This window comes from Myotis yumanensis, unplaced genomic scaffold (genome assembly GCF_028538775.1).
Source record: "Myotis yumanensis isolate MYYU_CA2020_CCGP unplaced genomic scaffold, mMyoYum1.0.hap1 SCAF_7, whole genome shotgun sequence".
NCBI classification, from domain to species: domain Eukaryota; kingdom Metazoa; phylum Chordata; class Mammalia; order Chiroptera; family Vespertilionidae; genus Myotis; species Myotis yumanensis.
The window spans coordinates 36,877,763-36,894,974 of record NW_027223758.1 but is presented as its reverse complement, the minus strand read 5'-3'; the positions used below and the strand labels follow the sequence as shown (position 1 = coordinate 36,894,974).

At 40.9% G+C, this 17,212-nt stretch overlaps 1 protein-coding gene across 2 annotated transcripts in view; it reads right to left on the bottom strand.

The window, feature by feature from the left end:
• The window catches only part of PHF20 (PHD finger protein 20), a 127,460-nt gene that overhangs the window by 70,025 nt on the left and 40,223 nt on the right, over positions 1 to 17,212 (bottom strand). For both annotated transcript variants that reach the window (XM_070420224.1, XM_070420225.1), the window contains exons 3-4: positions 2,646 to 2,817; positions 1,213 to 1,297 (exon numbers count right to left, since the gene is read on the bottom strand). In XM_070420224.1, coding sequence (XP_070276325.1) covers positions 1,213 to 1,297; positions 2,646 to 2,817 — 257 coding nt within the window. The remainder of the gene's footprint in view (positions 1 to 1,212; positions 1,298 to 2,645; positions 2,818 to 17,212) is intronic.

Sequence of the window (17,212 nt, the reverse complement as noted above, 5' to 3'; positions counted from 1 at the left end):
CACGCTTATAAATGTAATTTAAGGAAACAAGGAACTACCCAAAAATTCTTAATCAATCATAAACTAGAGGATTAGTAATTGCTTGTGCAACTTAGAAGATATAACCCTGCTTTGGAGGCCTGAGGGCTGTGCTTTAAGGATAATGTATATCTGACACATAAATAAACCTACATCTATTAACCCACAATGTTCTAATAGCTGGCGGGGGGGGGGGGGGGGCGCGGGCGGGCGAATGTAGCAATAGAGAAACTAAAAATTCTGCTTCATGGAAATGAATATTCTTTTTTTTTTTTTTTTTTTATCATTTCACCCTATTCTCATGTTAAAAACTTCTTGATCAGCCCAAGGTTCAGCATTTAGCAGAGTAATAACTTCATGGAATGAAAAGTCAATTTGGCCTTACAGTCACCCATAACAGTAGTACTAAGAGGCCTGACCACCCTAAATATTCATTGCAGAGATCATGGACAAATCATAAATATCCTGATAGAAAATGCTAAAAAAATATATCACTTGAACCCAGAGTCTGTTGACTGAATGTCAGGATGCTGACAATACATACTATCTCCCTCCTCTTGCCTTTGTACTAGCAAAATGAACCTCTATGGGCATAGTCCTTGTCCTGACTTCTCAGATGTTCTAAAATCCGGCAAAGGCATCCCAACTCAGTGCTCTAAATCTGAGCATCCCAATTTCAACTAGCAACTCTGACATTACAGACCATCTTTAATTACCTTACATCCACAAAGCACATTTTTAAGAAATGTTTGTAACACTATCAACAAAGAATTTTTTTTAAAAAAAAAGAAAAGATTAAAGAGCTTTCAAAAAACAAATTTTTTTTAAAGAAATGTTTGTTGACGTTCACTTCACTTTTAGGCTATTCACAAGTAAGCAAAAGGAATATTAGGGACTTACTTTATTATATTAGGAACTCCTAGACAGCAAGAATCTATACACTTCCCAGCAGAGTGACAGATGAACTATGACTATTTTAAAAAATAATGACTAAAATTTTGAAAGCAATGAATCAAACTCCCCTATTTAACCCAGCTTTCTCTCCATTTTTAATTTCTTCCTAACTCCTGACACAATGATTAACTTGAAGAGATAGGATTCCTAACCAATAAATACATACTGAAAACATACTATCAAACCCTACTATATAAAACTCCCCTCTAAGTCATTAATATTACAACTCAAATGCCTTACCATCCTTGTTAACAGCGGTGACTTTGGCTGGATAAAAACGACAATCAGACCAGCAAGCAAGGACTTGCTCATTTATTTGAAATTCCTAAAAAACATTAAAAAAAAAAAAAAAAAAAGATCCTGTTACTAATCCAATTTCACAAGACACATATGGTACCAGAATTCATAAAAGGTTGGAATTCACAAGAGTGGGAAAGGGAGATGGCTACTGGGATGAAGGAAGATATTTCACTGTTCAGCACTAGGAATCAAAACAAAAGGGATGAACAAGACTTTTTCCATCCTAGGAGATGTGGGCAATGCAGCATAGCACTAATGATAACCCTATCCTACCCTTGATAGTGACTCTAAGAGCTCAGGATCATCAGGGAATATACCCAGTATACAAGCTAGAAGGAATGTGGCTACTTCATTGTGAAGGAAGAAACATTCATGCCACCTAAACCCACATGTTGAAAGGGACATTTGCCAAAGGAATACCCATTCACCTTTAATATTTCATACTCTTTTCCCAGTAGACAGTTTGCACTGATGCATTTTATAGAATAAATATTGAGCAATTAAATTGGACAACAGTGAACAATTCTAAATGGGGAAGGGGAGGGGGAGGGAGAGGAGGGCGCCTTAGCAAGGGTTCAAGTTCCCTGGTCCCGGTTAAAATGGGAAACAATCCAGGGCTGAGTCAGATCCAAAGGCAGCAGGATCTCTACAGATGCCTAAATATCTTTTTTAAAAAACTCAAAACTAATACCTCATCCTTCATTCTGAAGTCAGTGAAAGCACCAAGCATAGTGATGAAATTTAACAAAAACAGATTCTAGTCAAGTCCAAGTTTTTCAAGGGCGTATAAAAGACCTTGATATGGCCCAGCCAGTATGGCTCAGTTGGTTGAGCATCGTCCCATGTACGGAGAAATCACTGGTTCGATTCCAGTCAGGGCACATACCTGGGTTGTGGGCTTAACCCCCAGTAGCGGGTGGGTGTGCAGAAGGCAGCTGGTTGGTGTTTCTTTCTCATAGATGTTTCTATGCCTCTCTCCCTCTCCCTTCCTCTCTAAAAAATCTAAAATATATATATTTTTTAAAAGACCTTAATATGAAGCTAACATAGTACTTCACATGGAATGATTGCTTAATACATGCTCAAACAGTAGATCAGCTTAATAAATGAACCAACGGTATACAGTGGTGTAAAAGAGATTTAAGGTCCCCATTCATCATCAGTGAAGTTTCAACAAAGTTAGTCTATGAGCTGTCCCATTAATAACATCATTCAAGCAGATGACAACTGGGATTCTTCAAGTGCCCCAGATTCCCTGGGGATCTCAGGGTTGCAACTACATGCCCAAATAAAAATTTATCCCTAGCTGCTACTGACCCAGCTCATTGGTTTTGATCCAGCTCATTACAGAACTTCCCAGATCTGTTACTCACAGAAGATCCTTCCTCTTCATGTAAGCCTTCTTTTCTCAGCTGTATTTTCTCTAAAGGGCGTAAATAAGGACTGTCCCAGCAGAACCACTCATCATAACGATGGTTCCAACGTTTGAAATGGATAAGTACTTTTCCTTCTTCGTAGTCAATATCTTCTATGTGAGCTGGATACCTAAGTCAGAAAAGAAAATTGAAATGCCTATAAATACCCACCCAAAATATCTAAAACAGTACCCTTCCAAATCTCTTTCCAAAGGAATAGGTTATCAAAGTACTAAATAAAACCATCATTTAGAGGCTCTACATAATGGTGTCCAATCACAAATTATGGAGACTAAGAGGCATGGAGCTCAAATCCCAACCTTGATATGCCTAAGATATGAACTATTAAATTAACCTTACAAAGTCCCCTCATGTGAAGTGGAGGAAGGATACACAGCACACTGGATTGTAATGCAAATTAAACAAGATGCCAGATACACAAGACCTGGGCACAAAAGAAATAGGAAGTAAACATTTAACAACTAGATTACATTTCACATGTACCAATAAATTAGAATGATCATGCAACCCAGACTGTATTAGTCAGTCTCAATTTTTTAAAAAATATATTTGTATTGATTTCAGGAAGGGAGGGAGAGAGAGAGAGATAGAAACATCAATAATGAGAGTCATTGATCCGCTGCCTCCTGCACGCCCCATACTGGGGATCGAGCCCATAGCCCGGGCATGTGCCCTTGACCGGAATCCAGGACTCTTCAGTCCACAGGCTGACACTCTATCCACTAAGCCAAATCAGATAGGGTGAGACAATCTCAATTTTAAGAATTTTGCAGAAAAAAAAAAACCAAGATGGCGGCATAGATAAACACCGGAGATTGCTGCCGCAAACAACCACTTCAAAAATACAACTAAAAGACTGAACGGACAACACCCAGAACTACAGGAAGGCTGGCTGAGGAGAGATTCTTCAACTAGAAGGAAAGAGAACAGCATACCGAGGCTCAGAGGAGGCGCAGTGTGGAAAATACAAAGGTACGGAGGTGCACGTGGAGCCGGCTGGTGGCTGAGGGCGCGGTTGTCGTTTTCAATCAGGAGGGAGTCTCAGACTCTGAGCTCCAGATCCGGGCGAGTCTCTAGGGACTCAGACTCAAACGGGAGAAGCGGGATTGTCTGGCATCAGTCGGAACGTGAGGGCAGCTTTCTCTCCGAGGTTTGCAGCGGTTGCAGGGACTCTGAGAAGCAGAGCCTCTGGGAACAGGACTGAGAGCAGCCATAACTGCTCCCTCCACCCGCCCTGTTGATCCCCTGCGACCCGACCCACCCAAGCCCTGCGCAGAGCCATTTGCCGGATAGCCTCAGGCAAAGGCTAGATTAGCAGCTCTCCAGAGGACAGAAGTTTTCCCACTGCAGACACAGCTGATTCTCACAGCCAGTCAGCCTGGTGGTCAAATCCCTCTAGTATTAACTACAACAATCAAGGCTTAACTAGAACAAGACTGCGCACAAAGACCACAAGGGGGTGCACCAAGAAAGCATAAAAAATGCGGAGACAAAAAAACATGACAGAAATGGAGGATATAGAGCTAAAAAAACGCACTTTTGAGGGCTTTCAATAATTTGCTAGAAACTGCCGATAAACTTGATGAAAGCCTCATGAAATCTAATGAGACCCTCGATGTTGTGATAAAGAACCAACTAGAAATTAAGCATACACTGACTGAAATAAAGAATATTATACAGACTCCCAACAGCAGACCAGAGGAGCGCAAGAATCAAGTCAAAGATTTGAAATGTGAAGAAGCAAAAAACACCCAACCGGAAAAGCAAAATGAAAAAATCCGAAAATACGAAGATAGTGTAAGGAGCCTCTGGGACAGTTTCAAACGCACCAACATCAGAATTATAGGGGTACCAGAAGATGAGAGACAGCAAGATATTGAAAACCTATTTGAAGAAATAATGACAGAAAACTTCCCCCACCTGGTTAAAGAAATGGACTTACAGGTCCAAGAAGCGCAGAGAACCCCAAACAAAAGGAATCCAAAGAGGACCACACCAAGACACATCATCATTAAAATGCCAAGAGCAAAAGACAAAGAGAGAATCTTAAAAGCAGCAAGAGAAAGAAACTCAGTTACCTACAAGGGAATACCCATACGACTGTCAGCTGATTTCTCAACAGAAACTTTGCAGGCCAGAAGGGAATGGCAAGAAATATTCAAAGTGATGACTACCAAGAACCTACAACCAAGATTACTTTATCCAGCAAAGCTATCATTCAGAATTGAAGGTCAGATAAAGAGCTTCACAGATAAGGAAAAGCTAAAGGAGTTCATCACCACTAAACCAGTATTATATGAAATGCTGAAAGGTATCCTTTAAGAAGAGGAAGAAGAAGAAAAAGGTAAAGATACAAATTATGAACAAGAAATATGCATCTATCAACAAGTGAATCTAAGAATCAAGTGAATAAATAATCTGATGTACAGAATGAACTGGTGATTATAATGAATCAGGGACATAGAAAGGGAATGGACTGACTATTCTTGGGGGGGAAAGGGGAGTGGGAGATGCGGGAAGAGACTGGACAAAAATCGTGCACCTATGGATGAGGACAGTGGGTGGGGAGTGAGGGCGGAGGGTGGGGCAGGAACTGGGAGGAGGGGAGTTATGGGGGGGGGGGGGAAAGAGGAACAAATGTAATCTGAACAATAAAGATTTAATTAAAACAAAAACAAAAAAAAGAATTTTGCAATTCATATAGTGGAATACCATGCAGTTGTTAAAAAGAACAAGATGGTTCTGTCATGACACAGAAAGCTCTCACAAGATGAAATATTAAATGAAAAGAGCAAGGTACAGAATACTGTGTATGATAAGTTATTACTATTTTTTAAATGAAAAATAAATATATTCATATATGCTTAAATATACATAAAATAGTTAGGAAGATACACAAGAAACTAATAATGGTTACTTGTATAAATATGGTCAGTTCAGTAGATGAACTCTTCCAATCTCTTTTCCACTCTTCTAGACTGAGATTTGGGAAAACCAATAACTACATTTCCCTGACTCCCTTACAATTGGCAATCAACCCTGGCCAGTGTGGCTCAATTGGTTGAGTGTCATCCCACACAGCAAATGCATCAAGAGGTCACCGGTTCAATTCCCAGTCAGGGCACATGACTGGGTTGCAGGCTCCATTGGCATACAGGAGACAGCCAATTGATGTTTCTCTCTCTCCCCCCATCTCCCTTACTCTCTCTCTAAAATCAATAAAAGAGGAGACCAAGATGGCGGCGCAGGTAAACACCGGAGACCGCTGCCGCAAACAACCATTTCAAAAATACAACTAAAAGACTGAACGGACATCACCCAGAACCACAGGAAGGCTGGCTGAAGAGAGACTCTACAACTAGAAGGAAAGAGAACAGCAAATCGAGGCTCAGAGGCGGCGCAGTGTGGAAAATACAAAGGTACCGAGGTGCGCGCGCAAAGCGGGCTGGTGGCTGAGGGCGCGGTTGTCGTTTTCTGTCGGGAGTGAGTCTCAGACTCTGGGCTCCAGATCCGGGCGAGTCTCTAGGGACCCAGACTCAAACGGGAGAAGTGGGATCCGGCATCAGTTGGAACCTGAGGGCAGCTTTCTCTCCGAGGTTTGCAGCGGCTGCCGGGGTTCTGAGAAGCAGAGCCTCTGGGAACGGGACTGAGCGTGGCCATAACTGCTCCCTCCGCCCGCCCTGTTGATCCCGCCCCGCCCAAACTCTGCGCACAGCCATTTGCCGATCGCCTCAGGCAAAGGCTGGATTAGCGCCTCCCCAGAAGGCAGACGTTTTCCATACAGCTGATTCCTATAGCCAGTCGGCCTGGGGGTCAAATCCCTCTAGTGTTAACTACAACAATTAAGGCTTGGCTAGAACAAGACTGCGCACAGAGACCACAAGGGGGTGCACCAAGAAAGCATAAAAGATGCGGAGACAAAAAAACATGACAGAAATGGAGGATATGGAGCTAAGAATCGCAATTTTGAGGGCTTGCCATAAATTTGTGCAGAGCCTCTCGAAAACTAATGAGACCCTCGATGCTACGATAAAGAAATTAGAAAGTAAGCATACACGGACTGAAATAAAGAATATTATACCCAATAGCAGACCAGAGGAGTACAATAATCAAACCAAAGATTCCACAAAAAACACCCAATTGGAAAAGCAAAATGAAAAAAGAATCCGAAAGTGTGAAGATAGTGTAAGGAGCCTCTGGGACAGCTTTAAGCGGTCTAATATCAGAGTCATTGGAGTGCCAGAAGATGAGAGACAGCAAGATATTGAAAACCTATTTCAAGAAATAATGGCAGAAAACTTCCCCCACCTGGAGAAAGAAATGGACTTACAGGTTCAAGAAGCGCAGAGAACCCCAAACAAAAGGAATCCAAAGAGGACCACACCAAGACACATCATCATTAAAATGCCAAGAGCAAAAGACAAAGAGAAAATCTTAAAAGCAGCAAGAGAAAGAGGCTCAATTACCTACAAGGGAATACCCATACGACTGTCAGCTGATTTCTCAACAGAAACTTTGCAGGCCAGAAGGGAATGGCAAGAAATATTCAAAGTGCTGAATACCAAGAACCTACAACCAAGATTACTTTATCCAGCAAAGCTATCATTCAGAATTGAAGGTCAGATAAAGAGCTTCACAGATAAGGAAAAGCTAAAGGAGTTCATCACCGCCAAACCAGTATTATATGAAATGCTGAAAGGTATCCTTTAAGAAGAGGAAGAAGAAGAAAAAGGTAAAGATACAAATTATGAACAACAAACATGCATCTATCAACAAATGAATCTAAGAATCAAGTGAATAAATAACCTGATGTACAGAATGAACTGGTGATTATAATAGAATCAGGGACATAGAAAGGGAATAGACTGACTATTCTTGGGGGAAAAAGGGGTGTGGGAGATGCGGGAAGTGACTGGACAAAAATCATGCACCTATGGATGAACACAGTGGGTGGGGAGTGAGGGTGGAGGGTGGGGTGGGAGCTGGAAGGAGGGGAGTTATGGGGGGAAAAAAGAGGAACAAATGTAATAATCTGAACAATAAAGATTTAATTTAAAAAAATAAATAAATAAAATAAAATTCTCAGAAAAAAATAAAAAAATAAAAAAAATAAAATCAATAAAACATTTAAAAATTGGCAATCAAGTTCATGGAGACCATGGATTTAGAGGCAACCTATAGTGGCCAGATCTAAAGCTCCAGTGCAAGGCCTCTCAAACTTTCTTGTAATACATATCATCAGGCCCAGCCAGCATGGTTCAGTGGTTGTGTGTGGACCTATGAACCAGGAGGTCACGGTTCAATTCCCAGTTGGTCAGGGCACATGCCCAGGTTGTGGGCTCGATCCCGGTGTAGGGGTGCAGGAGGCAGCCAATTGATGATTCTCTCTCTCTCCCTCTCCCATCCTCTTTGAAATAAATAAAAATATATTTATAAAAAATTATAAAATGTAGATTCTGATTCAGTAGGTGGAGCTTGGCCTAAAATATTTAAACAAGCTCCCAGATGATAGTGATGTGCTAGTCTGTAGTAGCAAGGGGCTAATGTCTAGTCACTAGCTTCCTGAGTCGGTCAAGCAGCAGTGGTGGAAGGGTGGCAGTAACAGTAACTTCCTGACTTACAGATCACAGTTTCAGTGGTGGGTCCCTCAGACTGATAATTTAAGGGAGCCCCCGTGGGCCCTACTCCTCCAACCCAACAATTTATAAGTACCCAATTTCTTGTGTTAAACCCTTTTGTGGTTAAAGTACCCAGAGTGGTTTCTGTTTCCAGCATTTAAACCTGATGGATACAAGGGAGGAACTGCGTATGGAAAGGGCAAAAGTGAGAGGGAGACTTTTTGTAGTATATCTTTTAATACTTTTTCATTTTTCAACCACATAAATGTATTGGTTATTCCAAAAATAAATAACTGGTTAAAAATAAAAATGAAAAATATTGCATGCAATTGTTCTCTTAATCAGATTGCTATTCTAAGTTGAGAAAATTTAGATTCTACCAATATTTTCTCCCTGCAACTTGGATTTGCATCATTTCCTTTCCTGTATCTACTAGCATCGCTGTACTAATAAATAAGTGCTACCTAAATGAATAGGCCTGCTGCTTGTGTCTGTATGCTATGTCCTCTTCAATATTACACTAGTATCCTTTAAAGCAGTTTGAGGATGTTAATCTATCACAGTAGGCTGCAAGTACTGGGCATTCTATAAATGTTCAGCATATGCATGCAACTCTTCCTATTCTTCCCCAAGGTCACATGTCCTGTCAATTCTCCAATTCCAAGGCTCTCAAACTCCAGCTACCATTTCAATTTCAGTCACTATCCAAATTTAGGCCCCCAACACTTCATGTGAGTATTTCTCACACAGGACTAAAAGGATATGCTTTTCAAAATTCCTAGTAGTACAACCATATATTAATTGCTCAAAAAATATTAACAGAAGGGATTAAATAGCTCTGAAACTAGTCTCCCTACTCCAATCCAACTGACATAAAGTTGCTATAAATACAAGATGTCTTGACAGCAGAACAGCTAACTGTAAGATCTGATGAACTGAGTAGTACAATTGTGGGAGATGAAAGAGGTTTCCTCTCTGTAAAATAGGGAGAAGGACATGGATATCTCAATTATATTTCTCCCGCTCTATTATTCATTTAGCCTACCAAAGACTAGTGAGCTTCCCTAAAACAACACAACCTGCCTTAACACTCCTATTCAAAGCCCTTTTGTTAATGGTTTACTATCACAGGTCTTTGGCCAATGCATAAAATTAATTTTTCACAGAATTAAATTTATAAAATTTACAGAATTTTTCTTTATACAAAAATCACATTCTTCCTAACTTCCTGGTAGTTAAATATATTTTTAATTAAAACAATGGTAACTGGTTTTAATTAAATTCGGGTACTAACTAATATTATGCAGCCATTTAAAAAAATTAGGCAGCTCTCTATGTACTGATTTTAAAAGGTTTCTAAGAAAAGTGGAGGGGGAAATCGATTCAAAATGGTTATGAATGCACTACTATTTCTTTGGGGGAATGGTGAGATATCAATACATTTTTACCTGTTTTAACTGTGTGGGCTATCTCTGGAAGGATGATCAAGCAACCGGTTTGCCTCTTGGGAGGGGAACTGGATAGTTAAGAAACTGAAGAGGAAGTATGAGACTCATTTTATTCGATGTATAACCTTTTCTATGTTTTGAATGTACCATGAGCATGTATTAACTATAAAAAGTATATAATTATACACTTATTTTAAATATCCTTATTTGGCAAAATAAAAAGTTGGCAACCTCAGGACAAACCCCAAATTCTTTTGAACTTGCACTGGTCAGTGTCTTCTATGTCAGCGGTTGCCAACCTTTCAACCCTCATGGACCACCAGCAGTCCCCAATTTCATTATTACAAATTGAACATAATTAAAGCATAGTGATTAATCACAAAAACAATATGTAATTATATGTGTTTTCCGATGGTCTTAGGTGACCCCTGTGAAAAGGTCGTTCAACCCCCAAAGGGGTCACGACCCACAGGTTGAGAACCGCTGCTCTAACCAACTGAGCTACTCAGCCAAGACTGGATCCATAGAATCAACTCCAACTTCCTAGGCTAGCAACTCTGTTGCACAGGGTCTGAAGGACCTCTGGGCCCTCAGCTAGCCTAAAGCTTCTTCCTGGCTCAAAAAACCTCACAGTGCACAGGCAGCACACTATCTGCAGACTACACAAAACTCTCTAGGAGGATCAACAGTAACCAAGGGGTCAGCAAGGTCTCCTAAGGAGAAAGTGGTTCTCTCTACTTCTCTAAAGTGTGACAATGATGCAAGTCACTCATGGAGGATGAAGAAGCCCAACTGCATTTCAGAGAACAGAGACAGTTGATCTTAGAGATCAACCCGGTAATGTTGAACCTCAGAGGTAAGGTAGGGAAGGGGAGGGGGGGAAGAGATCAACCAATGAACTTGTATGCATATATGCATAACCCATGGACACAGACAATGGGGTGGTGAGGGCCTGGGGAGTAAAGGGGGGGGGGGGGGCGCAGGGAGGATGAGAGCAGGCTGGTAGAGGTTAAGGGGGTTGAGGGGGAAGGAGGACCTATGTAATACTTTCAACAATATTTTTTTAAAAAAAGAGGCTTTTTCTCTAGGAAAAAAAAGGAGATCAACCCAATAAGACTTGGTGAAACACAATTGCTAGTTGCCCTGAGAACAGCTCAAATCATCAGTCAACAGAACTTTTATTAAGTGACTTTGGGCCAATCAATTCCAGGTCTTGAAAGGAATGGTGTTCTGGCCCCTGCCCTTGAGGAAAACAAGACACATGAACCAAATAAGCTTTAAAACTATTACAGTGAACCACATGAAACTGCTGATAATCTACTACTTTTTACCTACAAAAATATTAGTTTTATCAGATTCAATCTAAATATCTGGACAACCATAGGGGAGCTGGAGAAGATGCAACAAGACTAACAAAAAAGGAGACAAGAATGGAATGTGTATAATTTTTTTAAAAAATAATGGAATCTTGGAATCTGTATAGAGAAAAAAAGAGGGGCAGGGGGAGTTTCCAACTTGAGCTGTGTAACAGCCACTGATGAGACTCTAGTTTCCAAACTAACATTACAGCTGGGAATCACATTTCTAATGGAAATATTAGCCAGAAAGAAGCAGATATTGAACACCAAACTGATACCAAAAGTTATCTCTGAGGAGGGGAGAGGGATTGGGAATGTCCAAGAGACTTTCACTTGTTTAGATTTTTATAAGGATTTAATTACATAATACATGTGCATAAATAAAATAAATAAGCTCATTTTTTTAACATACTTATTTATTTTTTAATCCTCACACCTGAGGATATTTTTTCCATTGATTTTCCGACAGAGTGGAAGGGAGGGAATAGGGGGAGAGGGGGAGAGGAGGAGAGAGAGGGGGAGAGAGAGAGAGAGAGAGAGAGAGAGAGAGAGACATCGACATGAGAGAGACACATCGATTGGTTGCCTCCTGGGGCCAGGGATCAAACCTACAACCGAGGTATGTGCCCTTGACCAGGACTCAAACCCTTTGGTCCATGGGCTGATGCTCTAACCATTGAGAAAAAATGACCATAACAAAATAAATAAACTTAAATTTAAAGTTTTGAAAAGTATTTAATGGGCAGGTATCAATCAATAGCTTCATGGTTATTGGGTTTATATGCTGCCTGGCACATCCACAATAATATTATGCAAAAAAAACAACTGAGAATACACTCTATGAATTGATACAGAAAAATTTCCAAGACAAATTAACTTTTAAAAGGCAAGCTACAGCCGAACCGGTTTGGCTCAGTGGATAGAGCGTCGGCCTGCGGACTAAGGGGTCCCAGGTTCGATTCCGGTCAAGGGCATGTACCTTGGTTGCGGGCACATCCCCAGTGGGGGGCATGCAGGAGGCAGCTGATCGATCTCTCTCATCGATGTTTCTGGCTTTCTATCCCTCTCCCTTCTTCTCTGTAAAAAATCAATAAAATATATTTTAAAAAATAAATAAATAAATAAATAAATAAATTCTCACTCAAGGTCAAGGAGAGAGGATATTTTTTAAAAAAATAAAAGGCAAGCTACAGAAGAATGTATATCTTATGATACCTTTTGTGTTACAAAAGAGTAAAATAAGAGTATATAGGCCCTGGCCGATGTGAAGCATTGTCCCATACACTGAAAGGTCACAGTTTGATACCCAGTCAGAGCACATGTCTAGGTTTTGAGTTTGATCCCCAGCCATGGTTATGCTGCATGTGGGCAGCAGGCAACTGATCGATGTTTCTCTCTCACTCTCTCTTTCTCTCTATCTCTCCCTTTCTCCCCTCTCTCTAAAAATCAATGAAAACTATCTTCAAGTGAGGATTAAAATTTTTTTAAATAAAATAACATACAGGTTTACTTGATTGCATTTAAATAGAGAAACACTGGTAGGATGGACAGAAACTAATAACACTAGTTACTTACAGCCTTGGTTGAGTAACTCAGTTGGTTAGAGCATTGTCCCAATACGCCAAGGTTGTGAGTTTAATCCCCAGTAAGGGCACATAAAAGAACCAACAAAGCCCTAGCTGGTTTGGCTCAGTGGACAGAGCGTCAGCCTGTGGACTGAAAAATCCCTGGTTCAATTCCGGTCAAGGGCACATGCCCAGGTTGTGGGATCGATCCCCAGTAGGGGGTGTGCAAGAGGCGGCCAATCAATGATTCTCATCATTGATGTTTCTATCTCTCTCTACCTCTTCCTTCCTCTCTGAGATCAATAAAAATATTTTTTTTTAAAAAAGAATCAACAAATGAAAATATAAGTAAGTAGATAAGTGGAACGACAAACCCCCCCTCTCTCCTTCCCTCTCTCTCTCCCTGTCTCCCTCCCTATCTCTCTCTAGAAAAAAAAAGATATTAATAAGTAAAAATTTTAAAAACTAGTTACCTTGAAAAATGTCTATTTAGGTCCTTTGTCCATTTTTTAATTGGATTGTTTGTCTTCCTTTTGTTAAGTTGTATGAGTGCCCTATATATTTTGGAAATTAATCCCTTATCAAATATATCATTGGCAAATATGTTCTCCCATGCAGTGGGCTATCTTTTCATTTGCTGATGGTTTCTTTTGCTATGCAAAAACTTTTTATTTTGATGTAGTCCCATTTGCTTATTTTCTCCTTAGTTTCCTTTGCCCTAGGAGATGTATTGGTAAACGTATTGCTACAAGAGATGTCTCAGTTTTGCTGCCCATAGTTTCTTCTAATACTTTTATGATTTCACGACTTATATTTTAAATCTTTTATCCATTTTGAGTTTATTCTTATATGTGGTATACATTGGTGATCTAGTTTCATTTTTTTGCATAGATCTATCTAATTTTCCCAATACCGTAGACCACTGGATCTTTACCATAATCCTATGAGGACTTAAGAAGTTATTATCACGTAGCCATTTTACATTTGTGCAAATGGAGGTTCAAACAGAGTTACTAGGAAGAGGTAACTAAAATCAGTATCCAAACCTGACTCTAAACCAGTGGTTCTCAACCTTGGCTGCACATTAGAATCACCTGGGAATCTTTTTAAAATCCTGATTTCTGGGCCTCATCCTCCGGAAATTCTGTTTCTTTGTTACTAATGTTGTGGCCCCACCCCATAACAAAGAAACAGAATTTCCGGAGGATGAGGCCCAGAAATCAGGATTTTAAAAAGATTCCCAGGTGGTTCTAATGTGCAGCCAAGGTTGAGAACCACTGCTCTAAACCCAGGGAAGAGCCTTCTACTCTTAATTTGACTTCACAGGTAAATATCCTTATAAGTGATGCACATCCTTATCCTTATAAGGTGTATTTTATCTTAACCACCTAATAGTGTACTTGATGGCCGAAACCGGTTTGGCTCAGTGGATAGAGCGTCGGCCTGCGGACTGAAAGGTCCCAGGTTCGATTCCGGTCGGGGGCATGTGCCTGGGTTGCGGGCACATCCCCAGTAGGAGATGTGCAGGTGGCAGCTGATCGATGTTTCTCTCTCATCGATGTTTCTAACTCTCTATCTCTCTCCTTTCATCTCTGTAAAAAATCAATAAAATATATTAAAAAAAAAAAAAATAGTGTACTTGATGGCCAGCCCAGAATTTGCCTAAACTTTTCCCCCATGGGTTGGACACTCAGGCTGCTTCCAGATTCTTCCCTATATAAATAGCTTTTCTGCAAACATATAGCAGAAATTAGAGTGTGCCTCCATTCCTGATTCAGAGCACACACCAAAAGCAAAAAGACTTCTATGCACAAAAATAACATTATAAGCCATCCTTAGCCTTTGTTGGAGAGGGGATGGGGATGAAAGTTGTATTTAATGACAAACAAAGGGCTAACTATTAAGCTGCAGAAAAACTGTGCTGTTCTGATGCCTTAACTCTCTCCTTATCCCTTCACCACTTCCATTAATCAACATCTGACACTTCTGACTCAGGAAATGTCTTGAATTCATTTCTCCTCTTTACCACAATCATTTCTCACCAACAACTGACATCAGGCAACCTCTATACCCCTCTATTAGTACTGGCCAAGAGTCTGATACAGAGACATGCAATAAATACTTGGTGACTGAATTAATACCACTTTTCTGGTTCTACAAGAGACCTGACCCTGTCTCTCTCCTGCTTAAAATCTCCCTTTTTAGCCCAATCTCCCACCCCTCCTGATCTGGTCCCTCTCCAGAGTCTAAGAATACACCATGTTTTTGAGTCCTGAGTACTTTTGCTCAAGTTGTTCCTTCTGGTTGCTCTGACCCTCACTCTCATCCTGGAAATCTTTTTTCCCCCTTAATCCTCACCTGAGGATATTTTTTCCATTGATTTTTAGAAAGAGTGGAAGCGAGGGAAGGAGAAGCAAAGAGAGAGAGAAACTTCGATGTGAGAGAAACACATCTATTGGTTGCCTCCAGCATGTGCTCCTACCAGGGCTGGGGACCAAACCTGTAACCTATGTACATGCTCTTGACTGGAAATCAAACCCGAAATCCTTAGGTACGAGGGCCAACACTCTAACCACTGAACCACACCAGCGAGGGCTCATCCTGGAAATCTTATCTTTAATCTCACTTCCTTGCATAGACACACAATTCCCTGACCCCTCTCTCCCTCATCATACCTGCCTGGGTAAACCTCAACACTAGGTAAATCAGACTGAAGATATTCTCCACTACTACACCTAGACAACTGATTATGGCTGGAAAATACATTCAACATGCTGATAGGTCTCACTTTAAATTCATGGCCACAAATAGTGGTTCCCTTGGGGACTGAGGGGGCTTGTGTAACTGGGAATGGGGGAAAAAAGGTCTTCTGATGTACCCAAAGTGTCTATATCTTGATTTGGGTGGTGGTTACACAGGTGTATACATGACTAAAGTTCATCAAGTTACACACTTAAGATCTGTACATTCTGACCTCAATAAAAGGTTTTTCAAAAATTAAGTTTCGCTCTGGCCATTGTGGCTCAGTTGGTTGGGCATTTTCCCACGCACCGAAAGGCTGTCGGTCAGGGCACATGCCCGGGTTGCATACTTGATCCCCATTAGGAGACGTGCAGGAGGCAGCTGACCAATGTTGTGCTCTCACATCAGTGTTTCTCTCTTCCCCTTACTATCTCTCTAAACATCAAGAAAAAATGTTTTTGCCCTAGCGGTTGGCTCAGTGGGTAGAGCATCTGCCTGCAGACTGAAGGGTCCTGGGTTCAATTCCGGTCAAGAGCAAATACCCAAGTTGCGATCCTCAGTGGGGGTTGTGCAGGAGGCAGCCAATCAATTATTCTCTCTCATCACTGATGTTTCTATTTCTCTCTCTCTTTTCCTTAAATAAAAGAAAAAATATTCTTTAAATAAAATTTTTAAAAGAATAGCATCTTTGCTCTCTTCCTAATTCAATGCCATATAACTGCAAACTGTCATGAAAATGAATATCATAAAAGTGTGTGTTTTTTTAAATTCAGGGCCTACCAGTGGCTGCAGAGGGTAAAAAAGTCTGAGGAGGAGTCAGTCCAGCAGGATGCAGACCAGTTAGATGGCTACTGTCAGGGTCCAGAAGATCATGCTGGGGGACCTGGGCCAGGGAGATAGGGTGAAGGTGACAGCCAGTATAGGAGTCAAGATAGATTTTGCAGGTTGATCTGACAAGATAAGCTGATGGGCCAGATCAGGGGTCCTCAAACTACGGCCCGCAGGCCACATGCGGCCCGCCGAAAACATTTATCCGGCCCGCCGGGTGTTTTTGCCTCCGCTGCCTGTTGCATAGCAGCCGACTAGTTTTTTTTTTAAACTATAGTCCGGCCCTCCAACGGTCTGAGGGACAGTGAACTGGCCCCCTGTTTAAAAAGTTTGAGGACCCCTGGGCCAGATGATGAAGTGGAAGACCGGAGCCAAGGAGGTTGGCTCCAAGGGGGCTTTAAAGGTTTTGGTCTATTGAGTTTTGTGACATTTGACGGTTGTTTTTTTTTTAAAAAAAAACAAGTATGCCTTAATTGGTGTGGCTCAATGAATAGAGCGTCAGCCTGCAGACTGAAGGGTCCCAGGTTCGATTCCAGACAAGGGCACATGCCTGGGTTGCGGGCTTAATCCCCAATAGGGGGAGTGCAGGAGGCAGCCAATCAATGATTCTCTCTCATCACTGATGTTTTTATCTCTCTTTCTGTCTCCCTTCCTCTCTAAAATCAATAAAATATATTTTTTTAAAGTACATTTTACTATTGTAATGAGAGAAAAACAATACAGATACTATCTTTTAATCAATCAATCAATAAATAAATAAATAATTCAGGATCTAGAAGCAACAATCCTTCAGTAGCAAGAGCACACCCAGCACCCAGATCTCAGTGTCTAAAACTATTTTCCAGTAAAAGGAACCATAAACAGATAGGGAAGGTGAGCAAAAAAGGTGAAAAGGACTAAGAAATACAAACTGCCAGCTATAGAGTAAGTCCCAGGGATGTAATA